Source organism: Vigna unguiculata, chromosome 7 (assembly GCF_037176805.1).
Source record: "Vigna unguiculata cultivar grain cowpea cultivar isolate G323 ecotype 2 chromosome 7, ASM3717680v1, whole genome shotgun sequence".
Classification (NCBI taxonomy): domain Eukaryota; kingdom Viridiplantae; phylum Streptophyta; class Magnoliopsida; order Fabales; family Fabaceae; genus Vigna; species Vigna unguiculata.
This window is the reverse complement of record NC_140798.1, coordinates 32,221,112-32,241,403: the sequence shown is the minus strand read 5'-3', so window position 1 is coordinate 32,241,403 and position 20,292 is coordinate 32,221,112. Positions and strand designations below refer to the sequence as shown.

The window sequence follows — 20,292 nt, the reverse complement described above, 5'->3', positions numbered from 1 at the left end:
CGGATTCCGTACAACTGACATTAAGAGACGACATGTTTTAGTCCCGACATCAATTTTAACGTCACCCAATATGACGTCGAAATTCGAACAAACATCAAAAGCAAAAATAAGGGACATTAAAAACCATTTTGTATTAGTGATTGTCTCCCTCTTATACAAGTAATCTTACTTTATTATAAATTAAGTTTCTAGATACTAAATCAATTTTAACTAAAGTTTATTCTCTTATTTATATTGTTATAATTTTATAGTTTTATAATTTTATGTTTCATAATCATGTAATTATATTATTATTATTATTATTTTGATCCTCTTTTAATTTGAGAGAGCAATATCTATCTTATATTTACAGTTGCTTTATTTTATGTTATGATTATTATTTTTATTTCTTATCAACTTAGCATTAAAGAATTTATCTTATTTGATTTTTTATTTAGTATTCAAACTATTTCATTTAAATGTCATTTTTCTTTAAGCATTCCTGTAATTTCTAGTGGCACTCATATGAAAATAACTAAAAAATAACCATATGATATTTACGGTTGAAACTAAAAATTTAATATAAATTTTTATAAATTCATGTAAATATAAATTTTAAAAATATATTTAATTTATATTTATAAATTAATTGAGAATAAAAAATAATTATGATGCATAAAATAATTTAAATATATTATAATTATGGCAATAGAAAATTTAATATAATAAAATATTGTAATAATGATTGTCTTTTGTAAAATAAATAAATAAATAAATATATATATATATATATATATATATATATAATTTATGTAATAATTTTTTTTGTATAATAAGTTAGAAAAAAAATTAAAATAATAATAGGATTGTAGGTGAATATATTTAAAAAAAAAATTAATGTAAAGTTAAAAACTAGTAATGTGAATGTAAAACATTTAGATCTTATTATAAAAAAAAAAATCATTCAAAGAAAATATTTAAAAAGTATAAAAAATTTTTAAAAAATTTTTTTGATAGAAAAAATATATAAACTAAAATATAGAAAAACATACAAATTCTTAATAGAAAAATCTTAAAAAACAAAAGGTATAAAATTCAAATATGCAAATTCAAATTCAAATTTAAATTTAATAATTATTTGTTGAAATTATTAATTATTTAAATTAAAATTAACAACTAGAAAAAATAAATTACTCAGTAATAAAATTTTGATGTTGAAAAAAAGTTAGTAATTTATTTTTAAAAACTAATTACTAAATAATTTATTTTTTCCAATTATTAACTTTAATTTAAATAACTAATAACTTCAACAAATAATATCTAATTTGAATTCGAATTTGAATTTTTATATTTTTATAAAATTATATTAAGATTTTTATATTTTGGTATATTTTAAATTTATATATGTTTCTTAAATAAAATTTAAAATAAAATTATGTACTTTTTTTAATATTGTTTTAAGTTATTTTTTTATAATATATTTTGTTTATAAACAAACTTAAATGTTTTTCATTCACATTACTAATGGTTAACTTTACATTAATTTCGTTTTCAAATATTTACACTTGTAAGACCCAATTATTTCTGCCATCTTACTTTTAAGGGCTGCCCTACAACAGTGGGCCTAAAGGCTGACCCATGAGATAAGAACCCTTCGTGTTGCCCTAATTTCACATTTCCATTCACTTTCAGAAACCAACCGTCTTTTCCCCTTGCTCTCACAGGACGCTCTGCTAGGGTTCCTCTCCAAACCTTCTCGAACTAGCTCCGAATCAGTTTCTACTCCACGTAAGTGCCCTTCTAGATCGTCTGAGTTCCATTGCTTTTCCTTTGTATTTTCACAGTTAGGGTTTTGTATTAATCCGTCCCCTTTGTCCCGTGTACCTTATGTTTTCAGCTCTTTAGTGCGTTTCTAGAGCTGCTGTGCTCCTTGGTTGTGTGTCGAAAGTCCTGTGCGAACCCATTCCAGGTAGGGAAGCTCTAGCTCACTTTCATATTTCGTTTCTGTTATGTTATGAACTGTCATTTTGAAGTTATGGGGCTGGTATGATGTGGTGATGAGTTGTGAATGTGGTAATATATGTGGGATGGGCTGGCATGGATCACTGTTGCAGGAAAACAGTGACGAGACCTGTTAATCTCGCCCAAGCGAGCCAGTCTCGCCTAGGCGAGACGAACAGGGACTCGCCCAAACCCCTTTTACGCGAGAGGTCGCCCAGGCGACCCGCTCTTTATTTTGAGCGAGCGAGCATCTCGCCCAGGCGAGAGGGGTCTCGCCTAAGCGAGATCCCACGTTGCTTTCTTGGTGTTTTTGAGCCCTCGCTTAGGCGAAGGGGACTCGCTTGAGCGAGAATGTCTCGCCTGAGCGAGACCCTTCAGCCTGAGCGAGGGGTTGGGCGAGACAGTGCTGAGTTTTGGTTGTATGTTTACTCTCGGATGATTGGAATTGTTTGGGTATGATTGCTATGATGAGATACATGTACATATGTATGGATATATGCTTAATGGAGTGTTATGTATTCGTGACATGATTCATAAATGGTGAATGATGGGTATTATGGGAACTTGACATGTGAAATGAATGAGTGGATTGGAACTAAAGTAACATGGTATTGATATGAGATGAGGCCCTAGACTCATGGGGTGGTGATGACTAGTGATATGGATTCAAAATGTGATACGTATGAGGAATTAATCCCAGGGGTTGGTATGAAATTGTAAATATGATTTAATGTTCTCGTATTGCTGATTTATGAATGTTGGTCTGTGTCTGAGTGTAATTCCTTAGGGTCTCTAGGTGAGACTTCCGGGGCTGCGCTTCAGTGGTCGAGACGTAATTCCATGGCCCATGTTAGTGGGTGCCCATGGTGGTGCCCCATCTGTATAACTAGGTAAGGATTCAAGGTAAGGACTGCATCCTGACACTCTAAGGGGCCAGTTAGTCTCACTTAGAGCGGACTGACTCTTGTGGTGAGAGTAGCATGAGGCTTGAAATTCATTAAGGGCTAACCTTGTGGTGAGGGAAAATGATTCAATGAAACACTTGTAACACATAGCTCGGGAGTGAGCAGCTCGGGTGTGAGCAGAGGTATCCACCACAAGTGCAAACGTCTGCTGAATCCGACCAAGTTATATATACATATCCAGATGAGTCAAGTCAAGTCGTAGTGTATTGTTTGGAAGGTCGTAACATGCTTGTGTGTCGTACATATGCTGGACTGTGAAATGTATCTGAATTCATTGATGAAATGATTTTATGCTCTAGCTTACCCTATTTTTGTTGTTGTGTGTTCTGCTGTGTGGTACTCTCTTTTGCGATGATCATCAAGTTGTTGGTGTGAGCAGAGACGAGGAACATCCGTGGACAACAAGGAGATGGTAATTCCGCTGCATAGTCCGTGAGGATTGGACTTTAGTTTCTGTTAGGCTTTTCATTAGGGCTATAGCCCATGTATTCGTTGTTCTTGGATTTATATAGTTTTAGTCAAATCATTATCCTGTAATCTTTCGGCATCGTGGTGTGCCTAGTTTGTAGGGGTTGCGTTAAGAACCCCAAAATTGCTATATAGTATCATTGGTGTGTGGCGTTTCTTTAATTACGTTTATTAATTAAATGGGACGTTACAATAATCATATTATCAAGTTTATTTTTCTAATTTATTATGCACAAATGAATTATTACATTAATTATTTTAACCATATATATAAACATATATTAAAATTAATTTTACAAAAAAAATCACAATTATAATAATTTTTATATTACCATAATTACAATATATTTAAATTATCTTATTTATCTTAATCACTTATCAAATTTATTATTCCCAATTATTTGTAAATATTAAATGAAATATATTTTTAAAATTTATATTCACATGAATTTATAAAGAATTATAAATGTTTAACAAAATAATTTAATATAAATAAATATACAAAAGTCCAGAAAAAAATATTGTTAAAGAATTCATTTCTCCAAAAAAAATTCAATAACACCTGCAAAATTAGAAAAAAAAAATGATAAGAATTAAGTGTCTCACAGCAAAAATTGTACTTAAACGGTAAAATATTTAATTTGAAAAAAATTTAAAAATAATGTAGATAAAAAAAACAAATCTACTACAGTAATCGACATCATCACAAGTCTGACGAAAAGAAGCTGAAGATTACATAAATGCTTTGGATCCAATAGTGTCACTTAATTTCAATATGACATTTTAATCTATATTTTTTGATTTACTTTTAATCAAATATTTTAATTATTATTAAATTATTTATTTTCATTTTTTAATGATATAATAAGTTAAAATAGTGATTGAAATAATAAATTAAAAGTGAATAAAAGAAATAATTAAAATATTATTATCTTTTATATGTTGTGTGTATCGAGAGATTGGGTACTCCTTCGAAGAATTTGGTTTGAATCCAATTTCCTATGTTTAATTTTTATTTCTCTCTTATCATAGGTTAATAATTACTGACGTAAATTATTCACATGACATGATGGTTGATTATAATTATTTTAATATATTTTTAAGATGCTCAATATATTAAAATTTGATAAAATAAAATAAAAAATCTTCTATCCCCTTTACTGCACCTGAGGTTGGAATCACCTCATTTTAGATTGAGATGTGAATAGAAAGTTTAAATAAGACAAAATCTCAATCTTTATGTGAATCCTCCCATTTCTTGTTATTTACTTTGAAGTTATAAATAACATGATATATAAACATTTGAAATACGAACAAAGTAATCAATATAAAATCTTTTGCTTTTGAAATTGCTTTTCAAAAAACACATAATTTCCCTATATTTTATAATAAGCGAAAGAAAAATAAAGGAGTAAAAAGAAAATTTTGAGTAGATGTGTCATAAGAAACTCCATGTTTTCATCCTTGATTGAAAAAATTTAACACATAACTCGTAAATAACAATAATAAATAATAATATGAATAAAAAACACTTGGTGATTGCAAACACAATGTATATCATATCATATCATATTTATTATTATTATTATTATTATTATTTTACATTTGTTAATCATGCATAAATATTTATGAATATTTTAGAAATATTCACTGGCACAAAAATAGCTTATAACGTCATTCATTTTACATTTCATTATCACGAAAATTTAACATTAAAAATGACAGGTGACGTTTTTGTAATTAAAACGCCAAAAATTGATGTCAATCAGCCCTTCCTCGACTTTGAATTCAAAATTAACTTCGACCGGTTGTATATTGGACATCGAATGACATCGACCTTCGGAATCAGACGCCAAATGACGTCGGAGATTCCTGCTTGGACATTAAATAAGGTCGGGGTCCCTAATATTCGACATTGAATTACTTTAATTAGCTTAAAAAAACGCGAACCCTTTTCTGTTGGTGCTCCTTCTTCCACAGACACACAACAACATAGATGAAGTTTTCGACTACTAAGAAAGGTGATTTTTACTTCAATTAACTCAAATGGAAGTTGATTGGCTACCTTGTGATGGAGAAAACAACAACACAAACAATATACCAGAGAATGCAGCAAATATAATTTCTCCTAACTTACAAGAATCTATGGAGAACAACAATCAAAGAGCAGCAATAATAAATCACCAAAGACACAAATAAAGGCACCAAGATTTTTAAAAACCACGAGTCGTCCAGACCAAAGAAATAGCTCCACTATGATCAACAAGAGTACAAAAGAGTCTCAATTAATAGCACAAATTAGTGCCAATACCCAACCAAATAACAAAGCAACAAAACTTTCAAAATAGAGAAGAACAAGAGAGGAAAACCTATAATATCACTGCTGCAGTGCGAAATTAATATCTCCCAACTCAGACCTCATATCAACGATCCGACCGGTCAGAATGAAGATCAATGAGTTCCGAACCTGCTGTAAAAATTTCAGCCCGATCCAACGGTGAACGAATCCGCAGTAACGAATTTACAGTGATAACTTTGTGAAAAACGTGAACAAAATTTTCCCTCTACCTCTCCCTCTATGTGTTAGGGCTTTCCGTGTGTTCTGACTCTATTGTTTTGCCTATCTATTTATTTTATAGCTCCTTCTCTACTAGGTTAAGTGAGACATGGACTTCTCAAGTTTTGGACATTTTCTCCACATAGGAAGGGAGCCCAATACTCAACACCTTGGTTCACATTTTTTTGACGTTTTCCCCTATTGTTTTGTCCAAATTTCGCGTGGCAACAATAGTGGTGTTGTGAAGCTCCTCCGACAACATTCAACAACGACAATGACGTCCAACAACGGCGACGACAACTTGGATTGTAGTGTCCAGTTTTTGTGAGACGTGGTAGAGGGAACTTGACGCAGAAGGCGAAGAGGGCAAAGAAGAAGGAACAACAATGAAGTTTCATTGCTTTCAGGAGTCTCGTTTTAGTGTTGTGAACCAATAAGGTTCTAAGTGTTGTGAACCAGTAAGGACCTCGAACTATCAGAAGTCTCTCGTAGCACTTCTGGCCTGTTCACTACCGTTTAAGGGATATCGGATTCCGTACAACTGACATTAAGAGACGACATGTTTTAGTCCCGACATCAATTTTAACGTCACCCAATATGACGTCGAAATTCGAACAAACATCAAAAGCAAAAATAAGGGACATTAAAAACCATTTTGTATTAGTGATTGTCTCCCTCTTATACAAGTAATCTTACTTTATTATAAATTAAGTTTCTAGATACTAAATCAATTTTAACTAAAGTTTATTCTCTTATTTATATTGTTATAATTTTATAGTTTTATAATTTTATGTTTCATAATCATGTAATTATAATTTTAATTAATTTTAAAATAATTTTTATTAAATACACCAAATCCTTACTATGGATCACCTCATCATGATCTTTTGCACCAAAATATTTTGATGATTTAATGTATTACAAAATTTTTAATAAAGACTCAATTGAAAGTTTTTAAATTAATGAGAAACTCAAACTTAATTAAACCAAATTTAAATATTTAATTATAATTTTTATAAATGCATTAAAAAGTAAATAAAATGAGAAAATAGAAGGAAAAACATTAAAAAGGTTTTAAAACTAAAACAATTGTGAAATACAACAAGTCATAATAAATAAATGTTTATATAAACTGTAATTAAGTTTAATTACTAATTTGGTCTCAAATCGAGAAAAAACCAAATTGCTTCATTTTAAAATAGAAATAGAACCAAATTGAATCAAAATTATAAACAAGGGGACTAAATTGAAAACAAGCACAATCATATGATAGTAACATGACACATGACATTATACCGACACAATATTAACACCAATCTAACAAAAATGATTAGAGGACTAAATTGAACAAATAAAAAATTAGGCTTTTTGAAAATTTGAATAAAATTAGAGGACCAAATTAAGTATTAAACTATAATATAACTGAAAAGGTAATTATACCGAAAATCTTTTATAATGTACTCCATAAATTTATTGTGAGGTCCTCAAGAAAAGGTTGATTTGCATCGATGGTTGACTTCATTTCCAGCCCTAACTAGTAGGGATGTCAACGGACAGAGACAAGTTTCGCTATCCCATACTCATACCCGTAAAAAAAATTCATCATCATCCCCATACCAAAACTCAACGGATATCAAACTTTTGTCTCATCCCCATCCCCACCCGGTAACATGTATAATTTCGTACCCATATCCATTTTCTTACTACTTCAATATTAATTTTAATTAATTTTTATAAAAAAAAAATTACGGTAAAGTAAACATAATATTATCAAATATTCAAAGTAGGAAGATGGTTGTTTCTTCGATATCAAATACTTCGAAATAATTTATAATTGTTTAATTTTAGATTAAGATACCAAAAAAAATTTCATGAAAACCAAAACATTTATTAAATTTACCAACATTATAAAAAGAAACCAAATATTCAAATTAAAATATACTTTAAATGTTTGTTTACTTCAATTTTTAAAATTCTAATGAATCTTTTTTTTATACACTAATAAAAGTTATAATACATCACTTGATCAAAATGACGCAAAAAACAAATAATAAACATAATAATAAAATTTTAACATAAATCTTGTATCTTTTGAACTCCAATATATGTTTAATGTTGATAAAAAAATATTCATGACAATTACATTAAATTTTTATATTGTAATAAATAAAAGTTATTTATAAAATTATAGTAAAAAAATTACAGTATGATTGATATTGAGTTAGAAAATAAAAAATAACTAGATAAAATATATCAAAATAGTATTCTACATGATAAAAATAAACAACAAATAAAAATATTAAAAAATTAACAAATGTATGTTTTATAAACAATTTGAGAGACTATCGAAAGAAATCACACAAAAAAAAAATAAACGTATAATTAAGGGTATGATCAGATGAAAAATACATTAGAAATCTAAGAAAATTTTTCAAATATCAAAATATATATCAAGAAATAACAAAAATTGTTTTCACGAAATAAAAAAGTTCTTTAAATGAAACAAAAATTAATAATAAGTAAAGATTATTTTTATATTACCTAGTAAATAAAAGGTTTATGCTATTAAACATTTAAATTGAGAGTATTAAACATTCTCAAGTGAAAGGAAAATATACAATAAATAAAAATATTAAAAATAATAAAAAATATTCAAATGTGAGACAAAATTTTTTTTAATTGACATACATCATTTTAACATAATTACATAAATGTTGTAATTAGGGATGTCAACGGGGCGGGTAGGGTACGGATAGTAGCTCCCCCGTACCCTACCCGCTAGATAAATATTCGCCCCATACCCGTACCCATATTCGTCAGGTATTCGTTATGCGGGTACCCGTCTATTTTTTTCATATCCACGAGTACCCACGGGTATTTACAAAATTATTAAAAAAATAAATATTTAATCATAAATTCAAATAAAATAAAATAAAATACATCACTATCTTAGATTTTAAATAAAGTTCAAAAAAACTCAAGTTCATACAAGTCCAAATAACTATAAAAATAAATATAAAATGACGTTCAACACAATGAAAATTTTTTAATTAGTGTTTTGATCAACCAACCCACTTTCTTGGATTAATTCCTGAAAAAATAATGAAATAATAAACCCCAACTGTCACGTGCCAAGTATTCTTATTTTGGTTCCATAGAATGAAGAGAAAGGAAGATAAGATGTGCAGTTTAGAAAATATTGTATTAGAATGTATTTTACTAATATATATATATATATATATATATATATATATATATATATATATATATATATATATATATATATATATATAAGAGTATTTTTGTGAATTAAAGTTTAACGAGTACGGATCCACGAGTACCGCCCCATTAACATGCGGGTATCAAAAATACCTGTACCTGCGGGTAGTGAGTATCCATTTTTAATATCCGTTTCCTATCTATTGCGGGTTTTATATGCTGATATCCGCGGGTACGGATATTTTTGACATCTCTAGGTGTAATAAGTTGAAAAAAATATATTAGAGATGTGAATAAATTTCATGACAAACCAAATAATTAGAAAAAATAAAAAATACAAAGTATATATATATATATATATATATATATAGGGTTACTTAATTAGTGATGAATATTTTAATAATTTAAACAAGAATGGAGATATGGTGGGAACGAGTATTATAACGGGATATATACATCTCTATATCCATTCTCATACCCAATTGAAAAAGTTGGAGATTTTCCATACCTATACCGAGTAAATGCGAGGATTCCCCGTCAAAACGAGGATGGATTCGGACAATATCCACAGAGACAAGTTTATTTGTCATCTCTACTGACCAGTCCACTACTTAGCAAAATGGGCACAAACTCATTCCCAAACCTGAATCCACCATTAGCAAATAGCCATCGTTATCCAAGATATTTTGCCCAGTATCTATGTCACCTTCCATTTATTCCGGACTGGACTCTTAGAAATTTATTTTATACACTGAAAATTTCATTCCGAAAATTTTCAGCGGAGAAATTATAGAGTTGAAGTATTTTACCCTTTCTAATAGCAATTCATAATGAGAATAATTAGCCTAATTTTCCCTGTGTGATGCCACAAAATGAAATCCATACCATAAACCTTACATATGCAATATATTTGCAACCTAGCTAATCAAGTATATTATAATGCTACAAGAGTGATGTGATTTCAATATGTTGGTCCATTTCCTGGGGAGAAAAGGTTCTCAAAAACTCATAATTTCCCCTTTTTTATATTAACTAACAGTGAAATATGAAAGGGGTGACAATATCAGTGTTACTTTTTATTGTCGTAAGCAGCTATATTTTGGGGCTCACATTCAGGACTAAATAAACGAACCAGTAAAGCCGTGCTTGAGCTTACAGTTACAGCTCCACATGCTGCCCAACGAAGGCTCCTAGGATTTGTAATTCGAGGACCTGCATGACCAACAAAGATTAAGAAAATATAGAAGGATGAATTACAATGTCACAAATTTTTTCACATTCAACCGATACAAGATTTCGAGGGAAAGAAAGGGGAGATGTAAATACTATTTAAAACCTCGAAATTATTTCAAGAGTGACACTACATCATATAAGAAACACGTAAAAGGGGTTTGTTTTAAATTAGAGGCATGCTGAGTGATGGTCAAACTCCCCTCTTTATAAGTTTGGCACTCTGTTACACTGAATGAAGAAAACGAAAAGGTTTCACTAGTTGAAGGAGTTGCTAATATCAAGGAGTCTATAGCAGCCCGAAATTAGGCGGAAGCAAAGAACAATGACTACATACTCGGCTCTTTTTCAGTGAAAAAAATAGTTATAATTAGGCTTCATAATCCTAAAGACCGGACTAGAGAGCTTCTGTAGTCACGTTGGCTCACAATTGTGTTTACAAATCAAGGTTGGATACAGTGCTAAAAGGACTTTTTAAGGGTTTCTTTACCGGAAAAAGCCCTATATTTCAGTAGAGAAGCTCCCAAAAGTACTTTTGGGTTGTATTTTTAAACAGACCAATGGTACATATTTAATTTAGTTGCCTTGCCTTAGATTCCTATTTATATCAGATTTGCTTCGTATTTATGCAGATAGTCTATCTTCAGGAGGTTTACTGCACATTTTGCAATTAGGATCATATCGTTAGATTTAACTCTACTCTTTTACATATTTGGCTTCTTCTTGTATCTATGTATGTTCTGGCAAGGGCATGGCCCAAATCACTTGTCCATAATGGTGACTAAAAGATAAAAACTTCAGAAGATTATTAAAAACCCTAAACCTAGCTGGCTCAAGGTACGGTGCCTTTACTGACTAGACTATTGAAGTTTTGCACGTGCTACCCCACCATTGCAGAGCATGGAAGACCAACACTGGAGGACCAACCTACTACCGCAAGGCCATGAGGTACGCATTAGTTTATTCTTTGTACAGTTTAGCAATTCAGAAACTTAAGTTTTTACCCCAACAACCTTTTTCCTCTAGTTTCAACTAGTTGATACAGTGATTCAACAAAAAATTCAAACTGTTCAGAAAATGCTCCAGAAATGCCGTGTTTACTTTAATCATCATTCACAGGAAAACAATATTATGAGCAATTCAGTTGCAAAGTTCAGCTAGAACAAGAAGGAAGCAAGAGTAAAAGGTAGAACAAACCATAATGCAGTCGACAAAGGATCCAAAATCCTAATGCTCCCCCAACACTACAGATTCCAGCCGTGTGCCTCATTAGCCGAGAACAAGGTTTTGCGTCAGACCTCATGACCTCACCATCAGAAAAGCCTAAGAAACGCCTCAGCGACATTGTGTTAGTTACCTACAGAAAGGCACCCCCGGGTGGTTAAGAGTTAATGCTCAACATAAAGGAAATTGTGATGAGAAAGATGTCCAATAGAATACCTCCAGCTACAATATAACAGTAAGCATATCACAAGGTCACTTTGCATTAGTGTGCTTGTGATTGCAATGCAAGCAGAATTCACTCTTAACAGTTGTAAGGCACATAAAAAATGTCAATATTAAACTTAATAGTGGCTGATGTAAAATGAAAATCAAATAGGTAAAACAAAGATTCGTTGTAAGCACAGAAAACTATAAAGTTGATGCCACTGATATTGCAGGATGTGAAAACTACTTGTTTTATTTTATTAGAGCTTTGCCTGTAATAACTTTTAATTTAGTAATAAACTAAAAATATAGCCATCCAATATATGAGAAAAGTTTGCTATACAATGTTATGCACTTCAACCATCAAAATTAACAAATACTAGCTTCATTACCACAAATCTAATGCAGCAGGAGAAACTTTAGCTATAGCAGATCATATTGATAGTGCTGATAGTGCAGCATCTTCAGGGTGAGGGAAGTTAGTTACAAACGTTATCCACTAGAATTTGTAAAAGAGAAATTTGTCTAAATATATGCAACCATGTTCCTTGTGAAACAGCTTTAAATTGTTCTTTAAAGAGTCCAATTCGAAAGTCACATTTAAGACTACCCTGGAGGTATTGTCTCATAATGAGAATTAGAATTGATGTCCTGTTTGAATATTTTTTTCTCATGAAAAATTATAGAAGAAAAGAAGAATGCAAAATGCAGTAGTTTCTTTTATAAAACCAGTTATCACAGAGGAAGCTCAATTAATTTCATTTTTTATTTTTTGTCTCCTATAGGCGTCACAGAAGAATTTATCCAATTGGACGTTATTCCCCCAAATGACAGTAAATTGCCAACCAATTATGCTTTTATAAACCCTTTATCCAAGCAAAGTAGAAAAACGAAAAGTGCCAAGACTTCAATAAAAGAACAAGATGAGAAGCCTCTATATTATTAAGATTCCCAGTTTTCTACACTAATTATTCTTTAACGAAGTGTAGAAGCTATTAATATATTATGTCTTAACCAAAGTGGTGTGAACCTATCCCTTGAGGTCATTTTATCAAACACCAAAAATGCAAGGCCATACACTAATCAAACCAAGGACAAAACCAGATTCCAAACTTTCAGCAGAAACAGGATTAGAAGAACATGTTATATTAATGCATTGACAAAGGTGAAGTTGAATTAGAGCTTCAGTTCAAATTGATAAAGAAAATTACCTCAAAATACAAAGCCACCGAAGCCAGAGAGAGGAAGGTCACTTTGCTGCCTAATCACTGCAAAGAAGAAAGCGCCTCTATGCGAAGTGTGCCATGGAGAGTGACTGGGCCGGACTTAAATGGGCCAGGGTTAGTGAAGAGAAAGCCCACCCCTTAGCCCAGTAATGTACTACACACCATTATTATTAAATACTTGTTTTTTGAAGTGTTTTCTAAACACTAAAATAAAACATGAAAAATCATGTTCTCGCTCACGCACACATGCACCAGATATATATACACATTATATTTTAAAATACATACATTCAAATTAATTTATAAAAGTCCTTCAGTGACTTATTTAAATTTTTACTTTTTAATGTGTAATAAAATTATCTTAACTTATTAAAAAAAATAATTTTACTTTTTATTTTTCTTTAAAGTTCCAGTTAAAAAGTTTTTCAATCATTCCTTTTATTATTCCTTTTATTTATTATTACTTATGTCATTACTCATTTCATTTTACTTATTATGTTCCAGATATGATATTCTCACCGTGATTGTTTTTTTTTTTGTGAAATTCGGCAATTTCTTTAATTTTCTTTTCTTCACATTTTCACTAATAATCTATGAATACATAGCCATTTTAGTTACTACCAATTACTGTTTAGTTTATAAAAAAGTTATAATTTAATTCTTCAATACATGAATTTAATGAGTATTAATACATGAATTTTACAGCATTTAATGAGTATTAGTACATGAATTTTACAGCTTATTATCAAATTTGTAGAAAACTAAAATTCAATATAACATTAGCCTTTAATTTATCAGTGTAAATTTGTTTCATAAAACTTAATTGACAAAACATTGTTACATTTTCTTTTAGAAAATTTATACAATAATTTATATTTTTTAATAATCAACTTTTATTATTTAACGTCACTTGGTATATGTCATTAATTATTTAAAAAAAAATATTGATTAATAAGTCAAAAAATAAAAAATAAAAATAAAAATTATAATATTATTATACTTTATTTTACTATAATTATAAAAATTAAAAAATGAAAATCACAATATTATTATACCTTATTTTACTGTATTTTTGTGAATAGTGAAAATAATGTGTAAGTTACTGGAAATCCCTTTTACTATGCATACCTATATTGAATTCCAATAAAAAAATAAATAATAAATAATAAATAAGGAAGGAAGGAAGGAAGGATAACGTGCTCCACCAAATATAATAAAATACTTTGCTGAAGCATGGGAAGAGAGGGTTTTTGTTTGAGAGTGTAATAAAAAAGCCAAGCTCCACTAAATAATTACATAAATATTCAGATAATATGATAAAATATGACCTCGTTGATGCCATCGTAGATATGTTTTTTGAGCAATTAAGTAATTTAACGTAAGTGTATTGTTTGTGTTGTAAATATATAAGTGCTACCCAAAAAGATTCCAATCTTCTCCTCCCAGAGACCTTCCTGTCAGTGTAGGTAACGTGTTCTTTCATCAACTCTTCTCCCTACTCTGCTTTGAACCGTAGTAAAGTACCACGATAGTTGCTGCACAAGCATCTGCAGTAGCAAAAAGTTTTCATTTTTCTGATCTCTTAGCTTTAATCACATGTATCCCCGTAAAAAAATATTAAAACTTCAATCGTAGATCATCCTAGTGAGTTGAGGTCACTTGGTTTCTTCTAATTTCCACTAGATTTTACTTGTCCTAATTTTGCTTTGACTACAGGTTTGATTTTGCATAACTTTTTTTTTTCTTTGTTATTGGTATCATGATCCTATGTTGAGTTCAGTTCAGTTGACTTTTTTTCTGGTGATATCTTATCCTCAGTTTTCCACTGGTGTTGATCTGTCTTCATGCTATTGTATAAACATGTTTCGTCTCACTTCTATTTATCCTTTCCTTTTTCATTTGATGCATCTGTTCGAATATTCCGCTAGTGGATTTGGGGACTGTCTGTTATTGTTACCAGAAAAAAAGAGTTTTCTTTTCATGTATAGGTTAAACGATTGTAGAAATAGTTAAGTCAACTGAGAAGAAACATTAGAATGAGATAAGATGAAGAAGACAAGTGTTGGCTTGTTAAGGTTCGGATTCATTGTAATAATTCCATGAATACCGTTTATTATGAACTTTGTTGATGAAGATCTTAGTTTTACCGAGGGTTTTGTTTAGAAACTTTTTCTATAAGCTCCGGTAGAAAAAGAGAAGAAAGAAAAACAAGATAAGCATTTTTTTTTAATGGTTATAATTAGCTCAGCATACGTTAAAATCAACTTTTAGGGAAGATAACATGTGAGCTATTTTATTTCTGTGTAAGTTCATGTTAGCATATGGAAAGAGTTTATTTAATTTTTTCTTTATGTTTTTTAGTTCACTAGTGTTGTTTCGAAAAAGATTTCAAACATGGGTATCCTTGGACAACCTTCTCCATAAGCTCTTTAGGGAAGAAAAAAATGAATTTGACTTATCCTAAAATTCGGTTATGCAGAAGTTAAAGGGAAAAAGGTAGAGAAACTAATTGAGAGAGCTTTTACAAATTAGTTCATGCATAAGCTAGTTCATGTTACTAATTTGAATGTGTATCTGGGACTATATATCCGACTTACCGTTACATTACCCTGTATGGCAGATTCTCTTTGAAGATGGGGAACACGTATTTGTTGTTCACCTTTTGTTTGTGGGCTTTGACATGCTCACTTCTTCCTTCTTTCTCGAGTGGACTTATGAGAATTGGTTTGAAGAAGAGAGATCTAGATCTTGATAGTATCAGAACAGCTAGAATGGTACGAGAAAAACTAGGATTAGGCAGACCTGTGTTGGGTGCATATGATCAGTATGTTGGCAAACCAACCGATGAGGGCATAGTACCTTTGAAGAATTATTTGGATGCACAATATTATGGAGAGATTGGAATTGGCACACCTCCGCAGAAATTTAATGTCATATTTGATACTGGTAGTTCCAACCTATGGGTTCCATCATCAAAGTGCTATTTTTCTGTGAGTTCAACTTAACTTCTGTGCATTCAATCTTTTCCTGTGTGTACTATCAATGAGTCCTGTTGATTAATGTTCTCTTACAGCTTGCCTGCTATACCCATAAATGGTACAAGCCAAAGAAGTCCAAAACATATATCAAAAATGGTAATGCCAGCTTCTTATTATGCAGAATCATTATAGTGGTAGATGCAATCATGTAACCCCAACATTAAACGGTAGTGCATTCTGTGCGGATGCTATTTGACATGTTTCAATTCATCTTTTTACTTGTCAACCAGGAACTTCGTGTAAAATAACCTATGGATCTGGATCAATATCTGGTTTTTTCAGTAAAGATAATGTTAAAGTTGGTGATATTGTTGTCAAGAAACAGGTGAGTGAGTGCCTCTTAATACATTAGATCCCACATCTAGACTGAACAGTTCTGCAGCAATACTTTATAGAATTTACCATTATGTTATTCTTTTTAACTGTAGGATTTCATTGAGGCAACTCGAGAAGGAAGTCTTTCCTTTCTGTTAGCGAAGTTTGATGGATTACTCGGGCTTGGGTTTCAGGAGATCTCTGTTGAAAGTGCTGTGCCATTATGGTATGTTCATCATGCACTTTTGTTAGTTCATTTGCAGCTGGTATTCACGTCAGAAGGCCAATTGGTAAGCCTTAAATCTTTTCATTTACTGATCCATTTAAATTACAGGTACAATATGGTGCAGCAAAATCTTGTAAGTGAGCAGGTGTTCTCTTTTTGGCTCAATGGCGATCCAAATGCGAAAGAGGGCGGAGAACTAGTTTTTGGAGGTGTTGATCCAAAACACTTCAAGGGAAATCACACTTATGTCCCAGTCACTAGAAAAGGCTACTGGCAGGTGAGCAAAACAATTTAGTTTGATCAGGAATGTATGGTTTATTTTTGAAAGGCTCACAAGAATATTTTCCTTTTCAGATTGAAATGGGAGACTTTTTCATTGGAGGTGTCTCGACAGGTGACTTCATTTCATTCTTCTTCAATTCTATATAGATAGTTTCTGTTGTCTTTTGGGGAGTTATTTGGGAATAAGTAGTGAGTGATTGAGTGGTTGAAAGGTTTTAGAATGTGGTACAAGGAGAAAACTCACTTCTATTTCTTCCTCTCACATACTGTAGTGTATTTTAAAGACTTGTGACTTGTGTACTCACTGTATCTTTACATTTTTTTTTTAGTAGCCATGATCTTTGATCATGAAATTTATCTAATCCTGTATATCGATGCTATCCTCAGGTGTCTGTGAGGGTGGCTGTGCTGCTATTGTGGATTCAGGAACATCTTTGCTTGCTGGTCCAACTGTGAGTCCTTATGCTTCTTTGAAGACTTTGATATTTATAAATTTCTGTTTGTAATTTTTATGGCGCTGTTAATTTCAGGCTGTTGTAACTGAAATCAATCATGCAATTGGAGCTGAAGGAGTTCTAAGCGTAGAATGTAAGGAAGTTGTTTCTGAATATGGAGAAATGTTATGGGATCTCTTGATATCTGGGGTAAGATCTCTTGCCTACCTTGAAGTTTTCCTTTCAACTTGATTTGTTGTCTTTGATCTTTCCTTTCACTAGTTTTCACTTCTCAGACCTAAGTGTGTTTGATCTTGATTTGCAGGTACGACCTGATGATGTGTGCTCACAGGTTGGTTTATGTTTTGCCAAAAAAGGTCAATCAGAGAGGTCAGTTTGTTTGAATTTGCAATTAGCAATTTTATATATCAGTGTTTTGAATGCACTTTCAACATATTTGATTTCGTGCACTTCAATTAAGTAATGTTTTGAAGATGTTGGTGGGATGGTTAATATTCTGACTGTGACCTTAGCAACCAATTTCTCAGGGCTTGATACCCTTGATTACAACTACTGGTTTATAAATTTCTTCTTTTGCCACTGGGTGAATTTAGGTTCTATCCATACTTTTAATGCCATCAGATTTTGGCTAAAACAGGGTCTAAAATTTTTTCATTGGTTACAATTACTGGTTTATGTATTTCTTCTTTTTTCAACTGAGAGCGTTTAAGTTCTATTCTTACAACTGTTATCAGATTTTGGCTGAAAGAGACTCCTAAATTTTCTTTGAATCCTAATACTATGCAGCAATGGAATTGAGATGGTGACTGAAAAGGAACAGAGAAAGTTGTCAGCTAAAGATACTGCTTTGTGTGCTCCCTGTCAAATGCTTGTGATTTGGATTCAGAATCAACTAAAACAACAGAAGACAAAGGACACAGTTTTCAACTATGTGAATCAGGTAGCCCTTTTGAACCATCCTTGGTGTTGGTTACATTTATATGGCTACATATATGTCGTGCTGATTTTTTCCCCTTGATCATTGGCAGCTGTGCGAGAGCTTGCCAAGTCCAAATGGAGAGTCAGTAGTTAACTGTAATGGCATTTCTGGATTACCAAACATCACATTTACTGTTGGAGACAAACCTTTCACCCTCACTCCTGAGCAGGTTGGCTTTACAAACTGTGATAAATTAAATTACAATGCAGTTTTGGTAGATGATTACACTCCATAAATCTAATGCTAACCTCAAAACAACATTACTATCTACATCCCAAGGCTAACTGTTAGAGATTGTTTATTTATTTTATTCTGGTTCTGAAAATGCTGTGTAATTTCAGTATATTCTGAAAACTGGAGAAGGCATTGCAGAAGTTTGCCTTAGTGGGTTTATTGCTTTTGACATTCCTCCTCCACGGGGTCCTCTTTGGTATGTGTTACCCTTCTATGAATGGAATGATTGACTACCATTGTCCTAAGCTTTGCCTTTGATATTATTTTTTTTTTCTGATATTGCTGTGACTATTTTACCTGAAGGATTCTTGGGGATGTTTTCATGAGGGTGTATCACACTGTCTTTGACTATGGCAATCTCAGAGTTGGTTTCGCCAAAGCTGCATAACAAGACATGCTGCAGGGTATCTTTTAATAAACTTGTTTATGTGTTGTAAATAATCCTCAGTAACTTATATGGCAAGGTTCACGTTATAGATTTCATGAATGTACACACTAGTGAAACTATGCGCTTTCAAGTATTGTGTGCTTGTACTTGAAGGGATCATTTTTATTAAACACCATGTTGAACAGTAGATTATATATTGTACCCTTACGTTACGTGCAATGAAGATAGCAATGGATTCTGTAGCCAAACGAGCAACATAAAATGGTGCCAAGAATGTTTTTTCTTTTCCCTCTGAAATGTTCAATAATGCATTGTGAACTTTCTCCAAAAATATATGCTCCGTATTTGCATGCATTGAATATGATGTTTGAGCATCTGATTCTGAAAAAGCTAAACCATGATTGGTGTCTGTCTATACATTCATAGAACTTGTCTACTATTCTCTTTTTTGTAACAAATACACTGTTTCGTTAAATGCTGGCTCTCAAATTGAGTTTTGAGCAAAGGATATTTGGATAATTCATTGCAGCCTAGTTAAGTTGGGTTGGTTTGTCAATGTAGAATATTTCTTGTGACGTTTTGAATGAATATAGTATATAATAGGCTTAATTGTAATTTGAATTTCCTCTACTTTGTAATGTGCTTAGTTTTAGTTCATCAAGTTTCTTGAGTTAAAAGATTTATTTATTTTTCTTTTCAAATGAAGCAATTTACATTTCCACTTAAACTATCAGTTTCTCCTTCTACTCAAAATCTTTTTATATTTTAAATTGATTAAATTGTCTTCTATCTAAAACTCATAAATCAAATGTCACCCAAATGAAGTTGTCTTATAAAATCGGTCAAATTTCATTAAGTTGCAACTAAATTTCTTACTTGAAAATTTGAAATTGCTGTACATCTCAAATTCCTAAAAAAAAACCCTAAAATATATGGATATAAATAGTAATTTGTGGATTTTAAGTATAAGAAAAACCACGAGAAGATGAAACTTTGTTCATTTGAAAAATAGATAATTAATTAAAAAAGAACCTCAAAGACCAAAGTATTAAATAATTTAAATTAAAGAAATACAAATATAATTAGACCTCTTAGAAAAAAAAATTAAGCCTTTATAATATTATATATTTTCAAGTGGTTTGTAATTTACTGCTACTGAACATGTGCAAATTTTAAGAATAAATTACAGTATATTTTTTCATATAATATCAAATAACAGTGGAAAAGACCTAGAGTAATTGCAAATTAATTATAAGTGTTAAACTATCATTACAAATGGTTAGAAAAATAGTACTTCCATTC

General features: G+C 31.2%; 2 protein-coding genes across 3 annotated transcripts; one reads left to right on the top strand and one right to left on the bottom strand.

Moving 5' to 3' along the window:
* Window positions 1-10,052: 10,052 nt before the first annotated feature.
* On the bottom strand, window positions 10,053-13,179 carry LOC114190736 (40S ribosomal protein). Its single transcript, XM_028079726.2, has 3 exons — window positions 13,059-13,179; window positions 11,617-11,776; window positions 10,053-10,401 (listed from the first exon to the last, which is right to left on the bottom strand). Exons 2-3 carry the CDS (start codon window positions 11,762-11,764, stop codon window positions 10,259-10,261), a joined length of 291 nt encoding a protein of 96 aa, XP_027935527.1. The 5' UTR covers window positions 11,765-11,776; window positions 13,059-13,179; the 3' UTR covers window positions 10,053-10,258.
* Window positions 13,180-14,339: 1,160 nt separating this feature from the next.
* LOC114191563 (aspartic proteinase-like) lies at window positions 14,340-19,232 on the top strand. Of its 2 annotated transcripts, none has more exons than XM_028080804.2 (14): window positions 14,340-14,539; window positions 15,694-16,063; window positions 16,147-16,207; window positions 16,342-16,436; window positions 16,540-16,652; window positions 16,761-16,929; window positions 17,007-17,046; window positions 17,322-17,386; window positions 17,465-17,578; window positions 17,694-17,758; window positions 18,176-18,329; window positions 18,418-18,537; window positions 18,710-18,798; window positions 18,906-19,232. In XM_028080804.2, the coding sequence occupies exons 2-14, from the start codon at window positions 15,707-15,709 to the stop codon at window positions 18,988-18,990; spliced, it is 1,527 nt and encodes a 508-aa protein (XP_027936605.1). In that variant the 5' UTR covers window positions 14,340-14,539; window positions 15,694-15,706; the 3' UTR covers window positions 18,991-19,232. The 2 variants fall into 2 exon arrangements, with proteins under 2 accessions (XP_027936605.1, XP_027936606.1); XM_028080805.2 differs by lacking the exon at window positions 14,340-14,539 and adding an exon at window positions 14,565-14,789.
* The last annotated feature ends 1,060 nt before the right edge of the window (window positions 19,233-20,292 follow it).

Coding starts and splice junctions, on each gene's coding strand:
- LOC114190736 (XM_028079726.2), bottom strand. CDS start 11,764: ATGTCGCTGAGGCGTTTCTTAGGCTTTTCTGATGGTGAGGTCATGAGG. Junction 10,402..11,616: donor CCTTTGTCGACTGCATTATG/GTTTGTTCTACC, acceptor TTGGTCATGCAG/GTCCTCGAATTACAAATCCT.
- LOC114191563 (XM_028080804.2), top strand. CDS start 15,707: ATGGGGAACACGTATTTGTTGTTCACCTTTTGTTTGTGGGCTTTGACA. Junction 16,930..17,006: donor CTAGAAAAGGCTACTGGCAG/GTGAGCAAAACA, acceptor TTTCCTTTTCAG/ATTGAAATGGGAGACTTTTT. Junction 17,047..17,321: donor CATTGGAGGTGTCTCGACAG/GTGACTTCATTT, acceptor TGCTATCCTCAG/GTGTCTGTGAGGGTGGCTGT.